This window comes from Alexandromys fortis, unplaced genomic scaffold, assembly GCF_014885135.2.
Source record: "Alexandromys fortis isolate MF-2015 unplaced genomic scaffold, M_Fortis_MF-2015_v1.1 scaffold_101, whole genome shotgun sequence".
NCBI classification, from domain to species: domain Eukaryota; kingdom Metazoa; phylum Chordata; class Mammalia; order Rodentia; family Cricetidae; genus Alexandromys; species Alexandromys fortis.
Genome location: NW_026067983.1, coordinates 1026307 through 1046951, shown reverse-complemented (window position 1 = coordinate 1046951; position 20645 = coordinate 1026307). Strand labels below are relative to the sequence as shown.

General features: G+C 44.3%; 1 protein-coding gene across 1 annotated transcript in view; it reads left to right on the top strand.

Annotated features, from left to right (window-relative positions):
* The window catches only part of Ahr (aryl hydrocarbon receptor), a 33298-nt gene extending 12873 nt beyond the window's left edge, over nucleotides 1-20425 (top strand). Inside the window, exons 3-11 of the mRNA XM_050158672.1 lie at nucleotides 4373-4476; nucleotides 5397-5486; nucleotides 8108-8231; nucleotides 9178-9311; nucleotides 10550-10752; nucleotides 11415-11524; nucleotides 12582-12723; nucleotides 14125-15442; nucleotides 17709-20425. Coding sequence (XP_050014629.1) covers nucleotides 4373-4476; nucleotides 5397-5486; nucleotides 8108-8231; nucleotides 9178-9311; nucleotides 10550-10752; nucleotides 11415-11524; nucleotides 12582-12723; nucleotides 14125-15442; nucleotides 17709-17846 — 2363 coding nt within the window. The 3' untranslated portion in view covers nucleotides 17847-20425. The remainder of the gene's footprint in view (nucleotides 1-4372; nucleotides 4477-5396; nucleotides 5487-8107; nucleotides 8232-9177; nucleotides 9312-10549; nucleotides 10753-11414; nucleotides 11525-12581; nucleotides 12724-14124; nucleotides 15443-17708) is intronic.
* The last annotated feature ends 220 nt before the right edge of the window (nucleotides 20426-20645 follow it).

Sequence of the window (20645 nt, the reverse complement as noted above, 5' to 3'; positions counted from 1 at the left end):
GCACAGAGTTAAATGGAAATTGAGGGGATAAAAATCAGTTAAAACCAAAATGACCACCCATCTTCTCTGGACCATCAGTGGGCCCGCAGTGTGTCAGAGCAGAGCCTAGGACCCACATGCACAGAGCAAACCGGGTGATGTGGCGCTCCGCTCCCGACAGCCCCAAGGGTGCCTGTCCACAGTCGGTCTCACCGTCCCTCTATTAGGAAGCAGTGTAAGGAAGTGAAGGGAAGCTCACAATGAATAACAGGATGCAAACAGGGGGTGTGTAGGTTCCTGCGGAAAGAACAATATAAACGAGTAATCATACAATCTGGCTCAAAAGGAAACTCAAGTTTTACTACAACAATAGATATTTTTCCAAGAAAATACATCTATTTATTGCAGGCTCAAATAATACGGCTTGAATTGATCTTCTTAAACTTGGGAGCCGTGACTAAGCTGTTACTATTCTCTGAAAAGCCCAGCCAAGTGTTAGGTAAACATTAATGTTTATCCAGTCCTAATTAGTTGGAACATCTCAGAAATTAACTTCTTAAGTATTTGGTGCTGCTTAGTCATAGTGTAGGTAGGGTGAAGTTTGAAATAGTTTATTTGAAACTGCTATCTGTTACATCTGATGCAGAAAGGTATTCACAAAGTTCAATGACTATGATCAGTAGGAGTTTAGTTTTGGAGCCTAGGATTTTGGTGGCTGCACCTAGGTCTTGGAATTGACCAATGTTTACAGAAGGTGTTTCTCCTGAATCATGTCTCTTACATGGTTATCAAACAAAAGATACTATGGTTCTTGATGACCAACCTCATTAGGGGGTAGCAATTAGTATTTAGTTAGTTAGTTACTTAGTTACTTAGTTGGTTAGTTTTTATAAAGCAGGGTTTCTCTACGTAGCTCTGGCTGTCCTGGAATTCACTCCGTAGACCAGGCTGGCCTCTAAAACTCAGAGATCTGCCTGCCTCTGCCTCCTGAGTGCTGATGAAAGGTGTGTACACTGCCACTCCCAGCTAACAATTGATTTTTAAGAAGAATAATATTGGCATTTAAATTTTGAATGACATTTTTTACTAAATATTGAAATTTTCAGGGTGTAATTTATTCAAATTGGTCTACATTTAGACATTGTCTTATGGCCACTATTTACGTGATGAAACTACATGACCAAGACAACTTATAAAAGAAGACATTTAACTGGGAGATTGCTTACAGTTTCAGGGGTGAGTCCATGATCAACATGGCAGAAGGCAGGCAGCCATGGCAGAGCGCTAACACCTGGTCCACAAGTTGCAGACAGAGAAAGCAAGAGGACCTGGTGTGGGCTTTTGAAACCTACAAGCCCACCTTCAGTGGCACACCTGCTCCAAAAGGCCATGCCTCCTGATCCTTCCCTAACAGTTCCACTAACTGAGAACTAAGCATTCAGATATATGAACCTATGGGTCCATTCTCATTCAAACCCTCTCGTTCTGCTCCCTAACCCCATAAGCCTGTGGCCATGCCATAATCCAAAATGCATTCAGTCCAACTTCAAAAGTCCCCATAGTATTTCACAATCTCAGCACTATTTAAAAGTCCAAAGTCTCTTCTGAGACTCAAGCTAATATTTGAACCGTAACCCCCTGTAAAATTAAAACAAAAAGGCAGATCACATATGGTGGCATAGATTATAATATAATCACTTTCTTCTTACTGTTTGGAAATGTAAATACACCCATTCGCACAATAATAGATTTTGGAGAACTCCTTGTTGTGATTGCATATGCCTAGGAACCTTTAGGGACCCGGTGTTAATGTCACCTAAGAGCTCCCATGTTGAAGAGGTGCGGCCCTTTAGCTCAGGAGGGAATTGGCTGATGAGCTCTTTACAGTCTCTCAGGGGAGTAGGTGGTCATTGCTTGTCCATGTTTTAAATGGCTCGTGGCTCAGGTCTAGATGCTCCCAGGGAAGAGAGCTGTTGCTTGTTTGGGGCAGGGGGGGGGGCATGAGCCATGGATAGTGTGTTCATGGATCCACCCCGTGTGTCAGTTTCAAAGTGAAGTTGTCGGAGTTATCTCGGAATGTCCATACTAGTAAATGTACGTGCTAAGCCTGTGGTCATCTTAGAAAACATGAGACCCTAGAGGATTTACAAACTGTCCCCTCATTCCGATATTCTGTCATTGGTCTTCAGAGAGAGGCATGTGGTTTGCCGTGTTGCCTGGGAACTGTTAATGCACACAGTGGAGTGTGTGAACTGTAGGAGGAGCAGGACGCCCATCACCTGCCCACAGGGAGCAGGCTGCTGGGATTTTCACCCAGGCTTCACTGCCTCGAGTCTGGGAACTCCGAGAAAGTCTCTTCATCTTGTGTCTTAGTTCCATATCATCTTAAACAAACAATATTACCCTCATAAGGTTGTTAGGGAAATTAAATGGGTCATCATAGTGCCGGGCATAGATTATCCCCAAGATCATGCGTCATTATTTGGTAATTAGAGCCACTCAAATGGTAGGAAGCATTGCTTTCTTCCCTTGATTTCTTAAGTTAGGCAACATGAACATGAGAAGAAAGAGTGTTAATATAGAGCCTAGCTGTTTAGAAAGAGGCAATAGTTAGGAGACTAAAACTTCATGGGGAAATGTCATGAAAGGTTGAAACAGCTTAGCCTGGCTTGGAAGTGTGGGCATAACCTAAGCTTTCTGGAGCAGCAGAGAAGGGTTTGCGGGGGACCTTGGGAAGGGAGTGTACACACTGTCTCTAAACTCGTGTTTGTGCAGTGTTGGCTTTAGTCCTTCACTGGGGGCTAAACAACAGAAATATCTCTGCTCTGTTTGGAGTAGAACCCTCCAGTGACCGTTCCCAGGAATCTGTTCACCGTACATATCAAGTATTGTGCTTCCAACATATAAAACTCCAAGACTTAGGCCTTGCGAAGAGCCTGCTCATAGTCTTAGCCTCGCCACACTTTCTGTAAGGCCTTGAAAAGCTGTTCTGATGCCTGATTCCTATTGACATTCTCTTCTGGTTCTTTATTTCTGTAGCTTGTACATCGTCCTTAAAGACTGGCTAAGTCTGGTTACCTTCGTGGCCAACCTCAACACAAGCCCACCAACAGGTGGTACATTACCGAGACAAACCCTTAGGGTCCTTCTTCACTGCTCGGGTGATTCGGGTGACTTTAGTTGGCACCCACATGAATTCTGTTGACTACAAAATTAACGTGAAGAGACTCCAGATGATATTTGAGGTCTTTCTGTCTGGCACTGTATCTGCCGGTTTTGGGCTGCTTATTTCGTGGGAATGTGGGGTTTGGGTGTGGCTTTGACCCCATCTTTTCAATGGTGGGTCTTTCTCGGTAAAATTCCTAACTTGTTCATTCCGTGGAAACTCTTGGCAAAGTAGTGGAGCCCTGATTCCTCTTCGGCATTGGGGGGCAACCGGGGCTTCGCAGTGGAGTTTCCCACTGAAGTAAGCAGCCGCAGCAGCTGCTAATGCCCAGGCCAGAAGGAGGAAAAGGCCGTGGTCTGCTCTATGTTTCAGTGAGAAGCATTTAGGCATTTCCTTTTCATCTTGATTAACAGTCAGCTCTCTTTACCTTACACTATTTTTTGGCCCGAGGAAGTCTGTTCTCTGGCCTTTGGGAATTTTTATACACAGAGGCCAACCCCTGGCCTCTTCTCACAGAGAGATCTTTCAGCTTCTGCAAAGGCAAATGGCAGCTTGGCCTCCAATCCCAGGCGCAACACACACGCTGATGATTTACCAGGAAGTACAAACGTGAGAACGGTTCACGCCATGCTTTGCTTCTAAGAAAGCTTTCCCTGAGCGGTGGGACCTAAAAATCTAACAAAGCAATTCCCGAGGCCTGCTGAGTCAGCACTTAAACACCACAGGTTAGAAAGGGATCAGGGGAGGTAGGAACACAGGTGTTTAGGAGAGTATTCTTTCTAATAAGGCAGTCCTTAAAGTCTTGCAAACACCCCGACTAGAGCGACTGTTTATTAGAGTGTCGCTCTGCTCTGCGGTGCCCTCCTGTACACCAGCGTTACTCTTCGACACAGCGTCACACCTTTGCAGGATGGACGTTTTCCTTTGTAACCGCCCTTTTACATATTAGTTACCGCAGGCTCGAGAGCTGGTAGGGTTAGTAAGTGGAAGAGCTAAGGCTTGCATCTGCCTGGGCCAGGGACATCAGCCATGTGTTTCCACAGGAGACAACGGTGCACCCTGAAAAGCTGAAGTCACAGTGGTTCTGTCGGGTTGTATCACCTCTCAGGACCCTGCACACGGTGTTTCATATCCTCTCTTTGACGGTTTTTATTATAGTCTTTTAATATGACATGTTTAATACATGCCGTTTGTGCCCTTACTTCTTCCTCTTTTATCCCCCTACAGTGGCGTTAAAATCCTCCCCTGCCGACCGGAATGGAGGCCAGGATCAGTGCAGAGCAGAAGTCAGAGATGGGCTGCTCCTGCAGGAAGGAGAGTTCTTACTACAGGTAATTCTTGTCACACAGTCCCTTCCGGTAGCACAGTAGGGCGGCCTCTGTGGGTGGTCCTTTGGAGAGTCCCTGTGCCTCTCATGGGAACTGTAGCTGGGTATTGGGTTAATCATAATAGTAATACATGTGGTAGTGGCACAGGCTGAGGGAGAGAGGGACACGGAGGAGCTAGAGCCAATAGAAATAAGGAGAACACACGAGGTAATGCGTTTAAATGTGAAAATACAGTTCGATTAAGCTGCTAATTAATGTATGTGTTTTATAGCCGAGAATTATATTTAATTTTTTGAGTGTTACATTTTACATGCATTGTGCTTTCCAGTAGAAGTTTTCAATTCTTTATAAGTCTTTGAAAGCGTCTAAATTTCAATCAGTGCTGGAGGCATTTCTGCTGGAAGCCGTGTTGTCTTCTGTCTAGGTTTCTTCACTTAGAAATCCAATAAGGAGACCCGTCCCGTGATCCCGTCCCATCCCGTCATCCCATCCCGTCATCCCGTCCCGTCATCCCGTCCCGTCATCCCGTCCCGTCATCCCGTCCCGTCATCCTGTCCCGTCATCCCATCCCATCCCGCACCCCTCACCCCCGACAGCTGTCCTCCCTAAAGAAGAAAGGCATTAATTATAGTGAATGTGTGCTCTGCCATTCATTTCCTCAAACGTTAGATGCAATGCCTTTAAAAGAAGAAATCTGGAGCATAAGGGAAACAGAAAACCTGGTATCTTATTCGCATACGTGGTTGGACTTTAAATTTAGTATGTTTCCCTCAGCCAAGTCCGAGGCGTGGGTAGGTTTGCCTCAGTCCACATGTGTGCCTGCGTTTGGGGAGTCATTTTGAGACTGTTCGTGATGAAGAGAAGCGGTAGTTACCTAGCAGTTGGCACTTCCCAGTGACGGTCTCCCACCTTTCCTTCTGCAGGCGCTGAATGGCTTTGTCCTGGTTGTCACAGCAGACGCCTTGGTCTTCTACGCTTCCTCTACTATCCAAGACTACCTGGGCTTCCAGCAAGTAAATACACTTCTCTTTCATCATTTAGGATGGTTGTTGTTAGAAAATGAGCCTTATACTGTCTTGTCTATTTTAAAATGTAAGCTCAAAGTTGGCCATTTATACATAGAAAGTCTTGACTAAAATGTGTGCTCTTACCAGAATTTAAAATATGTTTTAGGCTGTTGCATTTTTTCAGTATTGGTAATGTGTAGCACTGATGCTTTCCTTTGTTTCATGGTTATTATGTTTCTTTTGCATCCATTAATGATATCATATATACACATACATGAAACTTTCAGGACCCTGCTGATGAAGGTCTGTGTTACATAGTATCTGCTATGCTGGGTTCAATCCTTAGCATGGCAGGAGGGGGGCAGAGAAAGAAACTTTAAGGCAGATCGGGTTTTGAAGCAGACAGAAAATTTGCCATTAGATTTACGCATGGGCTACAGCATAAAACAGTTGCAGAATTAATGAGACACATGAGAAGGCCCGTGTGAAAGATTGCGGCCTATACTGCTAGTTCTGGTGCATCTGGAGTATGAGCATTAACCCGGAAAGTGTCTCGAGGCTGAGCTGAAGTATGAAGAGCGCACAGATGGTTGATGAGGACACAGGGGAAGGTAGAGGGCCGTCAGCAGCAGACAAGACATCCGGGGAGGGGGAGTGTCTGCTGTGTGTCGGCATCCTTGAAGGGATGGTGTGCTGTGGGCAGCAGTAGAAAACCAGCGGACCGTGCGCTGGTACAATTGTGAGACACTGTAGAAAGCCAGCGGACCGTGCGCTGGTACTATTGTGTGTTTCTGTAGAAAGCCAGCGGACCGTGCGCTGGTACAATTGTGAGATTCTGTAGAAAGCCAGCGGACCGTGCGCTGGTACAATTGTGAGACACTGTAGAAAGCCAGCGGACCGTGCGCTGGTACAATTGTGAGATGCTGTAGGAAATCAGCAGGACCCTGCGCTGGTACAATTGTGAGACGTTGGTGTGTGAGAGGGACTGGAACACCTGGTCTGATCTGGGAACAGACCCAAGTGAGCACACTTGGATGCTTGCTCCTCCTCTCACAAATCTGGCTCTCACACTGTAATGCCAGAGGCGTCACCTGAAACACTTGATACGATCTCTGGGCTCTATTCCCAGATATTCCATTTCAGTAGGTCATAGTGTGGCCCATGACTTTGCATGTCTGCCAGTCACACAAGGTTGCTGGTCTACGTACCACAGACTGTTTTAACACGTATATGGACTGTAGTTTATTATATATGTAATATATAACATTTAGAAAAATATATATGCATATTATCAAAGGGATGGAACCTGGCCACTGTTAAACAGGGTTTAAGCAGTGTATTGTCTGTAGAAAGCCTATTGGAAACATAATGGATCACTTAAGGTTTTGATAATGATGCCATGGTTTCTATCAGTTAAAAAAGCTCAAGTAAAAGAAATCCGGATGACTTTAAATCCAAGCACTTGGGAGCAGAGGCAGGCGGATCTCTGTGAGTTCAAGCCCAGCCGGCTCTACCTAGTGAGTTCCAGAACATCCATGCTGTATAGTGAGACTCTGTCTCGAAGTCAAACCAAACAAAAGTGGAAAAGTAACTGAGCCATGCGCTATGTTCCCACTTACTTCTCTCATTCGTATGCGTACTTTGTACATTCTTTATGCGTGGGATTAAGATTTCAGTTTTGAAAACGGCAAGTTGCGACATATTCGTGGGAAATGATTCAGGTGATATAGTGGATAAAGGATCAAACTTTCTACTTCAGTGCTTAACCTGCAGTAGTAAAATGATAATTTTGGGTATCGTCCCAAATAAAGAGGCTACATGGGACTTTCCTGCACGTATATGTTTGCGTGGAATGGGGAGAAAATGTGCTATGTGCTCTGAGTTTCAGGGGAAAAGAAAAAAAGAAAAACAAATTCTACCGAAGACTTAAGAATTCAGCATTGCAGTCAAGGCTGAGAGGCATGGGGAGGAGGGATGGGGCGGGTACCATAAAGGCTTTATCTCTTGCTGTGGAGTCTGAAGTCTCTTTGAAAAGAAAGTCCCTATAAAGAAAACACACATGAAACTGAAGGAGATCCAAATGAGATGCCGTTGAGGTTAGAGACGGCAGAATAAGATGCCGGTAGGGGATTCGCGGGTCAGAGGGTCTAGAGCAGTGGTCCTTAGGCTTCTCAGTGCTGTGGCCCTTTAATACAGTTCCTCTATTGTGGTGACCCCAACCACAAAATTGTCTTGTTGCTACTTCATAACTTTAGTTTGGTGCTGTTATGAGTTGTAATGTCGATATCCGGTATGGTCTTGAGAACCACTGGTCTGTCGTGGCATCAGCTGGTGTGAAGTGGACAAGGACTATGACCAGTCCTTAATATGGCACATCAGAGGAGCAGAAAGATGCCTTGTGAACCAGAGTGTTCATGTCGGGAAGTGATGGCCGCTAACTCGTTCAGTCAGTTACAGCGCTGGTCTAGTTTTCCTACCGCAAATGACTGGGATTCCGCAGGCCGTCATCTGCGTTGAGTTCACCGTCGCTATCCCATGCCCACTGATATTGATGTGTTTTGAAACCGCTTTGCTAAAGTTGATCATTTCTTATCACTGCTTTATTTCCTCTCGCTCCTTTTCCTTAGTCTGACGTCATCCATCAGAGTGTCTATGAGCTCATCCACACAGAAGACCGAGCCGAGTTCCAGCGCCAGCTGCACTGGGGTCTAAACCCCACACAGTGCACAGACTCCGCACAGGCAGCAGATGGTAAGGAGGTTTACCAGAAGGCCACGGTGATGCTTTCGGAATATTCTGTGGAAGGGGGCTGAGAAGTCCGGGGGGCATGGAGCTCCATGCTGAAGACAGGGCACGAGTCAGGTGGTGTTTAGTCTCTGGCCTCAGATAGAGCCGGACTGTGAGAGCTGAGGAAAGTTCAGCAGATGAGAGCCATGAAGGACACCATACATCAGAGGAGTGGCACTGTCAACCATGTGAATATATACGTGTCTGTGCCCACTGGTGGGTACATGTGTTGAGGCCAAAGGTCACCAACCTTGGGTGTCATTCTTTGCCCACCCTCCATCTTACTTTTTTTAAATAACACCTTTCATTGGCTTGGAGATCCCCCAAGAAGTCTGGGCTGATGAGAGCCACAGGGATCCTGCTGTCTGCACCTCCCAACCCTGGGATTGCAAGCATGAGCCTGCATCCTTGGCTTTTCTTGATACGGGTTCTAGGGATCAAACTCAATGTCGTGTCTACATGGTAAGCGCTTAGCCAGCTGAGCTAGGGCCCACGCCCAAAGCAGCGCTGTGTTTTATAGAATTGCTCGTGGCGCCACTGTGAAAGACGGGAGGAGTGTACAGGGTAGCAACTGCACAGTGCAGCCGCTGATAGCAAAACGTACCCACAGATACGTACAGTAGCATGTGCAAGAATCAAAAGGCTTTTCCTGGCGTAAGCATTGTTTCCAGTGAAGCTGCTAAGACAAGAAAACTACAGCTAGAAACACAGACATAGTTGGCAGCAGCGGCTCAGAGGTACAAGCAACAGATGTCAAGTTCTACAGCACAGATTTGCTAATAAGCTTGGGCTTAATTTTGGATTAATTTTGAAATGGTATTTTAAATTCCGAATGCAGGCTCCAGTTTAAACTATGCAAAGCCTCAGTTTCTACAGAAAATGGGAGTAGCCTGCTGTTTTGTTTTCACAGATGCTCATGGCCTCCCACAGCCGCCTGCAGTCTACTTCAGCCCGGACCAGCTTCCTCCAGAGAACGCGTCTTTCCTGGAGCGGTGCTTCATATGCCGGCTGCGGTGTCTGCTGGACAATTCGTCTGGCTTTCTGGTATGGTGGAAAAATCTTAAAATCCCAGCTCTTGAAGTGACTAAATGTGATAAAAGAAATAGCCTGGAGAAATTAACATTTCAGGGCTAATAAGACGGCTCAGTTGGTAAAATGTTTGCCTTGCAAGAATGGGGACCTGATTTGGACCCCAGGGACCCATGTAAAAGCCTGGTGTGGTGATCTGCACCTATAACTCAGTAGATGAAGGGAGAAAACTGGAGAATCATGGAAGGTTATACCCAGCACCACAGACACGCACTCACACACACGTACACAAAAATGAGTATCTCGGGGTTTGGGAGTCTTCCACAGCTCGTAAAAGCCTATCATTTAAGCTGAAGTTGTAGATATTCAGTGTCGTAGCATGGCTCCTGTACTTTGAGTATTCTGAAAGAATGTTTAAGTCTAAGAATTAGCGACCGTTCTTCAGTAGGAGGCCTGGCACTTGGGAGTTGTATGCTGTGCATACAGGAAAAGCATGATGTGTCTGTCTGGGATAAGTGCAAATACAGTGCCACTATTTGTGGCTACAGGGTTAACGTCTGACGGGAGTGCTGTGGCAAGAGGTGACCCTGGGGAGTCACAGGCCAAGAGGGGCTGCATCTTAAGCCGCACCAAGCAGTGCGTTTTGTTAGTGTTATGTTTTACAGTTGTTTTGTTGGCCTGGTATTCAAGCTGTGTATTGAGGTGTCTTTCCTAGAACCGCTGTCTAAGATCGACTAGCAGAGTTAGGTCGGATTTCTGTGTGCAAAGAGTTTCTTCTACTTTGTGCTGTATCAGGTGCGCATCAGAGTCCCACAGGCTCTGAGATCAGCTAAGTTTATCACAGCCATGTTTAAATTTTCATTTGTCTCCTAAAATCACCCTTTATCTTGGATCCCTGCATTCCTTATATAGTTTTATAAGGTTCCTTTTACTGTTTTAATGAAGTTGTATGTTTTTCTCAGGAAAGATTATGGCATTCTGTGTCATATAGGTCACACGTGTTTGAAAGTTAATACAGTGACTTAACTGCCACTCTTTCCTTGAAGATGTGTATTGAGTGTCTGGTGTGCAAAGGGCCAGCCGTGGAGGGTGGAAATGGCCAGGTGGTTTGGGGCACAGAAAGGATAGGGCTCTCCTGCCATGATGCTAGGGGCAAGGAACTGTCCTCCAGTCCCGAGAACCCCAGGAGAGCCAGGATGGCAACTCTGGAAATGAAACTGTGACACTCTGTTTCTTTTACTGACTTTCCCTAGGCCATGAATTTCCAAGGGAGGCTTAAGTACCTGCACGGACAGAACAAGAAAGGAAAGGACGGGGCACTGCTCCCCCCTCAGCTGGCCTTGTTCGCAATCGCCACCCCGCTTCAGCCACCGTCCATCCTGGAAATTCGAACCAAAAACTTCATCTTCAGGACCAAACACAAACTAGACTTCACACCTATTGGTTGTGATGCCAAGTAAGGGAGCCTTTCACTCCCATTTCACTAAACATGTGCTTGATGTATTGTGTGGGATGTTTGCCTTAGGATGTGATATTGTTCACTGCTATATTAGCAATTAATCATTCTGTTTCAGTATTGCCTACTAAAATAAGGTAATTTTATCAGTCTGACAAACAATCTTATTTTATATTATTTACCATACTTGTAAGAATTATTCTTAAGATATTGGTTAATTTTACGTTTTATAAAAATATTATTTATTTTTTAGCTTTAGAAATTAAATAAGTATCAAAGTTAATTAGTTAACAATAATTTATACCAAAGCATTTTAGTTTTTTTCTCCTTTCATATGGGAGCATGCAGTGACGTGACTTAGGCCTTGTCTCTGAACTCACTCTGAGTACTACATGTTTTAGAATTTGTTTTATTTTATCGTCGACTCTCTCCGTTCATTTTTGGCCGTCCTAATTTTAATGACCTTACTCAAAAGAAGAAAACAGGCTAACTCTGAGACTTCACAGCCAGAAGTAAGAAAATAAAAAAGATTAAAATTCAAAGGGATGTTTCCTATGTTTTAATAAGAAAACTTTGGAAGTCCCCTGCAGTGTTTGTAGAAATAGTGAACACCCCGTGAACGTGTGGCGGTTCTCTTACAACGTGATACTTTTCTGAAACAGAGGGCAGCTCATCCTGGGCTACACGGAGGTAGAGCTGTGCACCAGAGGCTCGGGCTATCAGTTCGTCCACGCTGCCGACATGCTCTACTGCGCAGATTCCCACATCCGCAGTGAGTACTAGACCGTGTTAGCTTGTTAAAATGTTTCCTGTTTCGTGTTTGTGTGTGTGTGTGTGTGTACGCACGCGCACACGTGCATGAGGTGAGCAGGGATAACTTGTAGGAGTCATTCTTTGCGCGTGTGTGTGTGTGTGTGTGTGTGCGCGCGCGTGCACGCGTGCTCGTGAGGTGGGCAAGGACAACTTGTAGGAGTCATTCTCTGCCACTTTGTAGATCCCTAGGCCCAAGCTCAAATAGTCAGGCTTGGTGGCAAGCGCTCTACCCACTGAGGCACCCCCAGCCCTCATACGGGCGGGTTTCAGTTGTTATGAATGACAACTTCCTCACAGAACTGTTAGGATTCCTCCTGGGTGGCATCCTGTCATGTTGGTTAACCAGCTCTACCTTTTACTTCCTAAATCCTTCACAGCTGTCATGCAGTAACATAGCGTCATAATGATTATGAAAATAACTATTTGGCAATGAAGCTTTGCTCAGAAAATCTTTAATGGCACCATTGACTCATACATATATGTTAATATAAAGTCAGAAAACACTGAACATATTGCTCCCTGAGCCTGAAAAGTTGTAATCTTTACTTTTCTCCCAAGTGAAGCTCTTCTTGTGTGTTTACTAAAACCGTCTGGCCTACTCTTGGCATTACCCTTTTTCCCTTGCCCATGCTAAGCTTCACCTGAAATGGGAAAGCACAGCTCTGGAGAAGTGTTTCTGTGCTTCTCAAAATGTTTACTGTGTTAAAATGTTTTCAAGATATTATCATCATTGCTAGTTAAAGAAATAGGTCAGCATGGCTTTTTAAATTTTTTGCTTTATGTTTAAATTGTGTGTTTGCTGTGTGGGAGTATGTGCACATGGGTGTAGATGAACTCAGATGCCAGAAGAGGGCGCCAGTGAGGCCGCTGGAGACCAAATTCAAGTTCTCTGCAATAGCAGCAAGTGCCCTTAACCAATGAGCCATTTCTTCAGCCCTGAAGAGGGGCTTTGTGGCGGGGGTTTTCTGTACTATACTGATATAGGGCTTAACTTTGTTTTAAATGCCTACTTTTAGTGATTAAGACTGGAGAAAGCGGCATGACAGTGTTCAGGCTTCTGGCAAAACACAGTCGATGGCGGTGGGTCCAGTCTAATGCACGCTTGATTTATAGAAATGGAAGACCGGATTATATCATCGCAACTCAGAGACCGCTCACGTAAGCTAATGGTTTTGTGTTTTCATGAATCTTACCAGAAAATTTATAAACAATCTAAGGCAATTGAACCTATAACTAAAAATTAAAAGGTAAAAGAATATATCTAGAAAGAACAGGGCAAAGGTGAGAAATGTTGGAAAAACAGAAGTGACAAACTTCATTGAGAGTTAGTAGATAAAGCTAAAAGAATCCTACGCATCTTCCAATTTAGGGGGAGATGAAAAGTCCATGACATATTTTTTTTATTTATTTATTATTTATTATGTATACAATATTCTGTCTGTGTGTATGCCTTCAGGCCAGAAGAGGGCACCAGACCCCATTACAGATGGTTGTGAGCCACCATGTGGTTGCTGGGAATTGAACTCAGGACCTTTGGAAGAGCAGGCAATGCTCTTAACCACTGAGCCATCTCTCCAGCCCCCGACCATGACATATTTAAAAGAAAAACCTGAAAACTTTATGGTGTGCTCCCAGTGACCTGGGAACGCTGTGGTGTGCACCCAGTACACTGTGGTGTGTAGCCAGTGTGCTATGGTGTGCACTCAGTATGCTATGGTGTGCACCCAGTAATCTGGGAGTTTCTTACATATTCCAGAGAGGAATGTTTGGCGAAGTATTTGCACTGCAAGGACTTTTCTCACATGAGAATTGCTTTTCTAGGTATAGCCAGAGGTAGGAATCCTTTGACCAATAGAATTTATTAAAGAGACAACGTCTTGGAGCTAGAGGGCTCTACAGTCCTGTTCCTAGAGTTGCTGGTCCAGCTTCTTTGTCTGTCTCTGTCACCACAGCACCTTAGTTGTACTGTCGTTGTTAGCAGTTTTGAGCTGTGAAGGCATGTCTTTGCTTGTGTGTCTATTTTGTTCTCATCCACGATTGTCTAGGCTCTTCTTTGTTCTTTATGTTTCCACATGCACTTCAGAATTCACTGTAAATTCCCAACAACAGCAACAACAGCGAAACTGTTGGGATTTTGAAAGCATAGCTCTTTGGGGGAAGAATTAACATCTGTACATAGGTAGTCATCAACCCATGCCATAGTGAATGTTTATATTACCCATAAGAGTACATGGATGTCTTCTTCACACACCCATGTAACAAGCGGACCTCTGTCTTCATTAGTCTCTTCCAGGCTCAAGCCTTTCATTTTTTGATTTTTCTGTTGTTTTGTTTTCTATTTATGTCTCCTGGTTATTATTTTATTTGTGGTTTTTCAGTGTTTATCTATTTTTCCTGTGTAGCTTTAGCTATATTTACATAACACCAGTCATGAGATAAAGTCCGTGCCCTGTGCTACCTAGAACATTTTACTTATTTTTCTTCTCCTTTTAAAAATATTTTCCTTAAAACATGTATGATAAAACTAACGCCTGCAGACCTTCCTGCGCTCCCTTCTAGGGATGAGGAAGGAAGAGAGCATTTGCAGAAGAGGAACATGACGCTGCCCTTCATGTTTGCTACCGGCGAGGCCGTATTGTACGAGATCTCCAGCCCTTTCCCTCCCATGATGGACCCCTTACCAATACGTACCAAAAGTAGCACTGATGCGAAAGACTGGGCTCTGCAGTCAACCCTGAGTAAGGATTCCCTCCACCCCAGCTCCCTTATGAATGCCATGATCCAACAGGATGAGTCCATCTATCTCTGTCCTGCTTCGAGTACCCTCCCGCTAGACAGCCACTTTCTCAGCGACTCTACGAGCGAGTGCGGTGGCTGGCAAGACGGCATCGCAGCCATAGGAAGTGAGTCTGTGTTTAAACATGAGCAGATCGGACATGCTCAGGACATGAACCCCGCACTCTCTGGAGAACCCCCGGATATCTTTCCAGATCATAAAAACAACGACGACTTGTACAGCATCATGAGAAACCTAGGGATCGACTTTGACGACATCCGGCGCATGCAGAGTGATGAGTTCTTCAGGGCCGACCTCTCCAGTGAGGCTGACGTCAGAGACTTCGACATAACAGACGAAATCCTGACCTATGTGCAAGATTCTCTAAACAAGTCAACCTTGCTGAATTCAGCTAGCCAGCAGCAGCCTGCGACTCAGCACCTAAGCTGTATGCTGCAGGAGCGCCTGCATCTAGAGCAGCAGCAGCTGCAGCAGCAGCAGCAGCAGCACCAAGCTCAGGCCATGGAGCCCCAGCATCAGCTGGAGCAGATAGAGCCCCAGCAGCAGCTATGTCACCAGCTGGGTCCCGTGGCACTCCCCCAGCAAGAGCTGGGTCAGAAAGCCAAGCACATGCAAGTCAATGGCATGTTTGCAAGTTGGAACTCTGCCCCGCCTGTGCCTCTCAGCCGTCCTCAGCAGGAATTAAAGCATTATAATGTCTTTCCAGACTTGCCAGCGACTGTGGATGAGTTCTGCTACAAACCTGAGGTGGACGGTATGCCTTACACACAGAACTTTGCTCCCTGTAATCAGACTCTGTTACCATCGCATTCCGACTGTGCACCCTTGGACTTTCCGGGGAAGGGTTTTGAACCGTCCCTGCACCCCACTACAACTAGTTTAGAGGATTTTCTCACTTGTTTACAAGTTCCCGAAAACCAAAGGCCTGGGATCAATCCACAGTCAGCCATGGTCACCCCTCAGGCGTACTACGCCGGGGCCATGTCCATGTACCAGTGCCAGCCTGGGACTCAGCACACCCCTGGGGACCAGATGCAGTACAGCTCCGCAGTTCCAGGCTCCCAGGCATTTATAAACAAGGTAAGGGCGCTTAGAGCTGCGTAGACCTGTCAGGACTAAGTGTCTCCATGTTGCCTGTTACATTTACACATATTGTCAGAAGCCTTCTACGCAAGTAGTTTCAGAACTGCTTTTACTATAGTTACATTCACGTAACTAACTTCATTATAATTTGCTTAACATATTACAAATAAATTATTTTGAATACTTTTCTTAAAAATAGGTTGATGTTAGCATAATTTAGTAGCTGCTCTCCGTTGCCACACAAGGGTATATCATGCTCACACTAATAAGTTTCTGTTAGAGAATGTTAGTTTGTTTGAAAATGTACTGGTTCACTTCTAAGAATCTCTTGACTAACATTAAGTTCCTTACCCAGTTTGCTGTTGAGTGCGGCTTGATTCTCAGTCCTGACTGCTTCTTCTAGAATGTTAGTACATCTGTAGACTGCCCACTCTCATATTTGCCCATCCCTTTTTTAGCAGTTCTGAAAAGGAGACTAGTTTGGGTGTAAGAGTGCGGGCGTCTTAGTTAAGGTTGCTCTTGCTGGGATGAAATGCCATGAACAATAACACGGTGAGGAGAAAATGGTTGATCTCACACACAGGTCCGTATCACAGCTCACCATGAAAAACAGGAGGGGCACGTACTCACGTAGGGCAGAAAGCTGGAGGCCGGAGCTCATGCAGAGATCATGGAGGGGCACTTCTTACCAGCTTGCTTCCCATGGCTTGCTCAGCCTACTTTCTTATAGCACCCACACACTGGGCTGGGCCCTCCCACATCAATCACTAAGAAAATCCCCTGTAGGCTTCTGCCGACAGCCCGATCTCATGGAGGCATCTTCTCAGTCAAGGCTTTCTCCTCTCCAGTAACTTTAACCGAGTCAAGTTGACATCACACTCATCAGCACAACCAACTCTGTCAGCCTGATACACAAAGCATCACTTTTCGATTAGAACCTTTCTCATCTATTCCCAAAATGCCATGTTAATATCAACATCACAATATAAAACATAAATGACTTTAAAAGTCCCACGATCTTTACAAATTTGAACACATTAAAAGTTCAGTTTCTTTAAAATATCCAGTGTCTTTTAAAAATCTAAAATCTCTTTTAAAAGTTCAAAGTCATTAAACTGTGGGGTCCTATAAAAATCAAAATAACATTAAATACCTTCCGACCTCAAGAGAGAAATGCCAGGGCTCTGCCACAGCAGCATCAAAGCAAAACCAAACTCCAGCTCTATAAATAGCGCAGTGCCCAATGTCTGGGGCCCGATCACTTCTCCGGCTCCATCCTTGGCAGCGTAGCAGTTTTTCCTCTAAGATCCAGCAAGTTCCTCTCCATAGCTGCTGCTGTCCTTGGAAGCCATCCCATGCTACTGGCATCTCCACGGTGCTGGGGTCCTCTGATGCAGCTGGGCTGCACTGTCAGCGTAGCCTTTCGTGGACTCTCTTCATGGTGCCAAGCCTCCGCTGCTTCCCATGACCCCTTCATGCCTTCAGACCCAGAACCTAGCCTACGAGGTTTGGCTGTCAGCACAAGGTGCACCCTTGGCTGCCTCTGGAACACAGCTTCTCTGTGCTCTCAGGAAGCACTTCCCAGAAGAGTCAACTCAACCATACTGATCTCTTCTTAATCACATCTAATTCTCAGCTCTAGCTGGCCTGCTGTCCTATCTTTCGGGGTCATTTTCTCAATTGAGGTTTCCTCCTTTCTGATGTGTCTAACTTGTATCAAGCTGATGCAAAACTAGCCAACACAGCAAGCGAGCATTTTCCATTTTGTAACTCGCAGAAAAACTAATTAAACATGTATTACAAATGAAGTCATTAAAATCATACCCATAGTGTAACAGTATAGGAACAGCAAGAGACATTTAGAAACCCAGAACTGAGCAAGAGTCCTGGTCTCTGAAATGCAGTGGAGAAGTTCTGGATATCATCAGCTCGCTGACTCCGGGTCCCTGATTGGAGGGACGGCAGGACAGAATAGCCCTCTGGTACCCTGTCACAGGATTCCATTCAGGTCCCAAGGCAGACGAAGCGAACCATTGTTACAGTCTCTGTGCTGTCTTTATCTTAACTCATAGGATTAAGGGGGAAACCTGATTTTCTCAGTGTGTGTGAGCATTTCTCTGTATGACTTGAACGGTGAAGGGTTAGGCCCCGAGCATCAGTAAAAGGGCTGTAAGTGTAACGACACACAGATGGAAGGGTCTAGAATATGTTTTTAAGGTGTTTAGAGGCTTGTAACAAGTGGCTCTGCTGTTTTTGTTCTCAGTTTCAGAATCAGGGAGTGTTAAATGAGACCTACCCGTCCGAACTAAACAGCATCGGTCACACCCAGCCCGCTCCTCATCTTCAGCACCCAGCAGACTCCAGGTCTTTCCCTGATGTCACCCCCAGTGGATTCCTATAGCTTCAAGCCCAGGAACAAGATACTGGAACAGTCCACATTGGGCTTCAGCACTCTTTTTTCCAAAGCAGGTTTTAATCTCTGTGTTTAGAAAAGGAGTTTAAAAAACGTTATCAGTCACCTATAAAATGGGAAGCTCCGAGGGAGTCTAGGAAGAGACCCCATGCATTTACAAAGCTTTAACACCTCAGGGTGCACAGTGCTCACCGCAGAGAACTTCAGGGTTCTGGAAAGTTGGACTTCTCTGCTCAATGACTTCAGCCAGAAAAACAGCGGGTACTTTGAGCTTTGGACTTCAGGATTCTTGTTAGTACACCAAATACTGAGTTACAAGACTGATTGATTTTCTATATTTTTAACCTCTGTTTTTGTCTTGGATGTTAAAATAAATGGTTTGGTGCTTTTATCAAAAGAAAAATCTCAATGTTTTCCTTCTACACTGTTAATATAAGTGCCTCACATGTTTTTCTGTCTACCTGTAACACAGTAGGGTGTGTATTTTATACAAAATATTCTTGATCTTTTTTTGAATTACTATTCTTTCTGCGCACAAATATTACCGGCATTTCTTAAAGCCCATCCTTTTTTATTAATTCAGGCATGTGTTTGCTGCACTACTTGTGCCCTTTCTTCAGATGAAGGGCAATGATGACTGAGAGATGACTATTTATTATGTAATATACTTGCTTCTGGACTTTTGATGTTTCTCTGTGCCTTATGTTGCAAGATTTGAAAATAACATGTTACCAAACTTATTTAATTATTACGTAAATGTTGAGACGGTAGCACTTACATGTTAACAGTGTTTTCCGAGGCGTGGCATTCTGAGAATGCTACCGTTGGCTTTCACGGAAACCTCTGTAAAGATAAGAAAATGCCACCGTGTGAAATGCTCATGACAGCCGCACTCCCTAGGCTGCCCCGAAGGGAAGCGGAATTTGTCTAGCTCCTTTGTTAAATTAAGTAAAGCACTCATTTCATGACTTATAAGTTGTCTTTAAAAGCTATGTTGGGTCTGCAGTCCTTTTTGTTATATCGACTTTATAAATTTTCACTTCTTACACTAGTGAAAGGTATTAGTTTTTCTCATATTTGAGGAGTGTTAAGGTTGAAGATACCATGTTTGGTGCAAGGTGTTTTAATGAATGAAATGAAATGGTGCATTGTATAAATGTAACGAACAAATATTCTGTAAAATATTTTCAGTTTTCATTGAAGACTAGTCCTTACCTCATACGCATATTCTTCAGTGTATCGTGTTAAGACATCAAATGATGAACTGAGGCTTCTGAGCTGGTGTTGAGATAAAGATAATTTGCTCGCCTCCATGCATTGTTTATATGGTGTAACCTTTGCTCCCAATATGACAGATTCATCCTGCTACCAAATAACCCAACTGTTGTCAGTTGGGTTAAAGAAAAGAAAAATGCTAATGTCTGTCCTTGTTTTTGTCATTTACTTAGCTATAATAATATATAAGGACATGGACCCATTTTTCACGTATTGTATAAAAGTATGATGAGATCCCAAACTTAGGTGTGCTATTAAAATCCAGCAGTGGTCCCCAGTCTCCAGGGCTCGACCTCTCTGGGGTCAGACAACTCTTTCACAGGCATCGCCAAAGACCATCAGAAAACACAGATACTTGCATTGTGATTCATAACAGGAGCAAGATTACAGTTATGAAGCAGCAAGGAAAATAAATTTATGGATTAAAATAAATAAATTTATGGTTGGGGAGGTCACCACAACATGAGGAACTGAATTAGGTCACAGAATTAGGAAGGTTGAGAACCGCTAAAATACAGGAGCTCTGATTTTTTCCTTTAGAAAATTAATGCATGTAAACATGGCTTCAGGCAAAAAGTGATGCCTCAATTCTATGCATTTTCAGCCAAATCTCTGAATCTTAGGATTAAGCATTGACAAACAACCATCTGAAACATTTCACAATTTGCTTCAAGCATGGGCTATCACTAAGGATGTAGACCAGTGATCTAGATTAATATTCCATTTTCATGTTTAAATTTTTTATTAAAAGTTGTCATAGAAACCATTTTGTCAGTCTCTTCAACATGTTAACAAACGGTCAGTTAAACAATACTTTGGACATTGTAAGCATGGTGGCATTTAATTACACACTTATAAAACGGAAAGTTGTCAAAGCAATATTGTGTATGTTTACCCATTTAAAATAACTCAAACATCTGAGAATAATAAAATCCCATTAAACTGAATGAGCATTTGTCTGTATTGCTAAATGCCAAACAGAAGGAGTGTTTAAAGCAGAGCTGGACTGAGGGGTTAATGTCTCAGTGAAATTCACACCTAAGGCTGTGTGGACGTGTGACTGGAGTTCCTACACACCCGAACACTTGCCAGTATGCCATTGTATTAGCCTTTCAATTGTCACTATGCACAAGCTATCTGGTTTCAGTGTGGATAGATTTTAGGTTTACATGGCTTCATTATTGCTGACATACGCTATGCATAGATTGTTGTGTAAAGTATGATTTATAATGTCCTTAAATGCCAAAGAAAGTGTAAACAGTGATATATGATAATAAAATAACCACCACGTATGAATGATGTTTTCATGCACGTTCTTCTTTCTGTCTGCGTGAAGGAAGCAGGTCCCTGTAGCCTCACAGGATCGCTTGGTGGAGGTAGCCTTTGCGGGAGGTAAAGTCATTTGAATTTGATGTGAGCAACTTCAAGCTGAGAAGTGACATCCCCGACCACTAGTGTGTTATGTTGGTGGCCACGCATGACAGCGAAGTTCGGCTATCACTCTGTGATGTG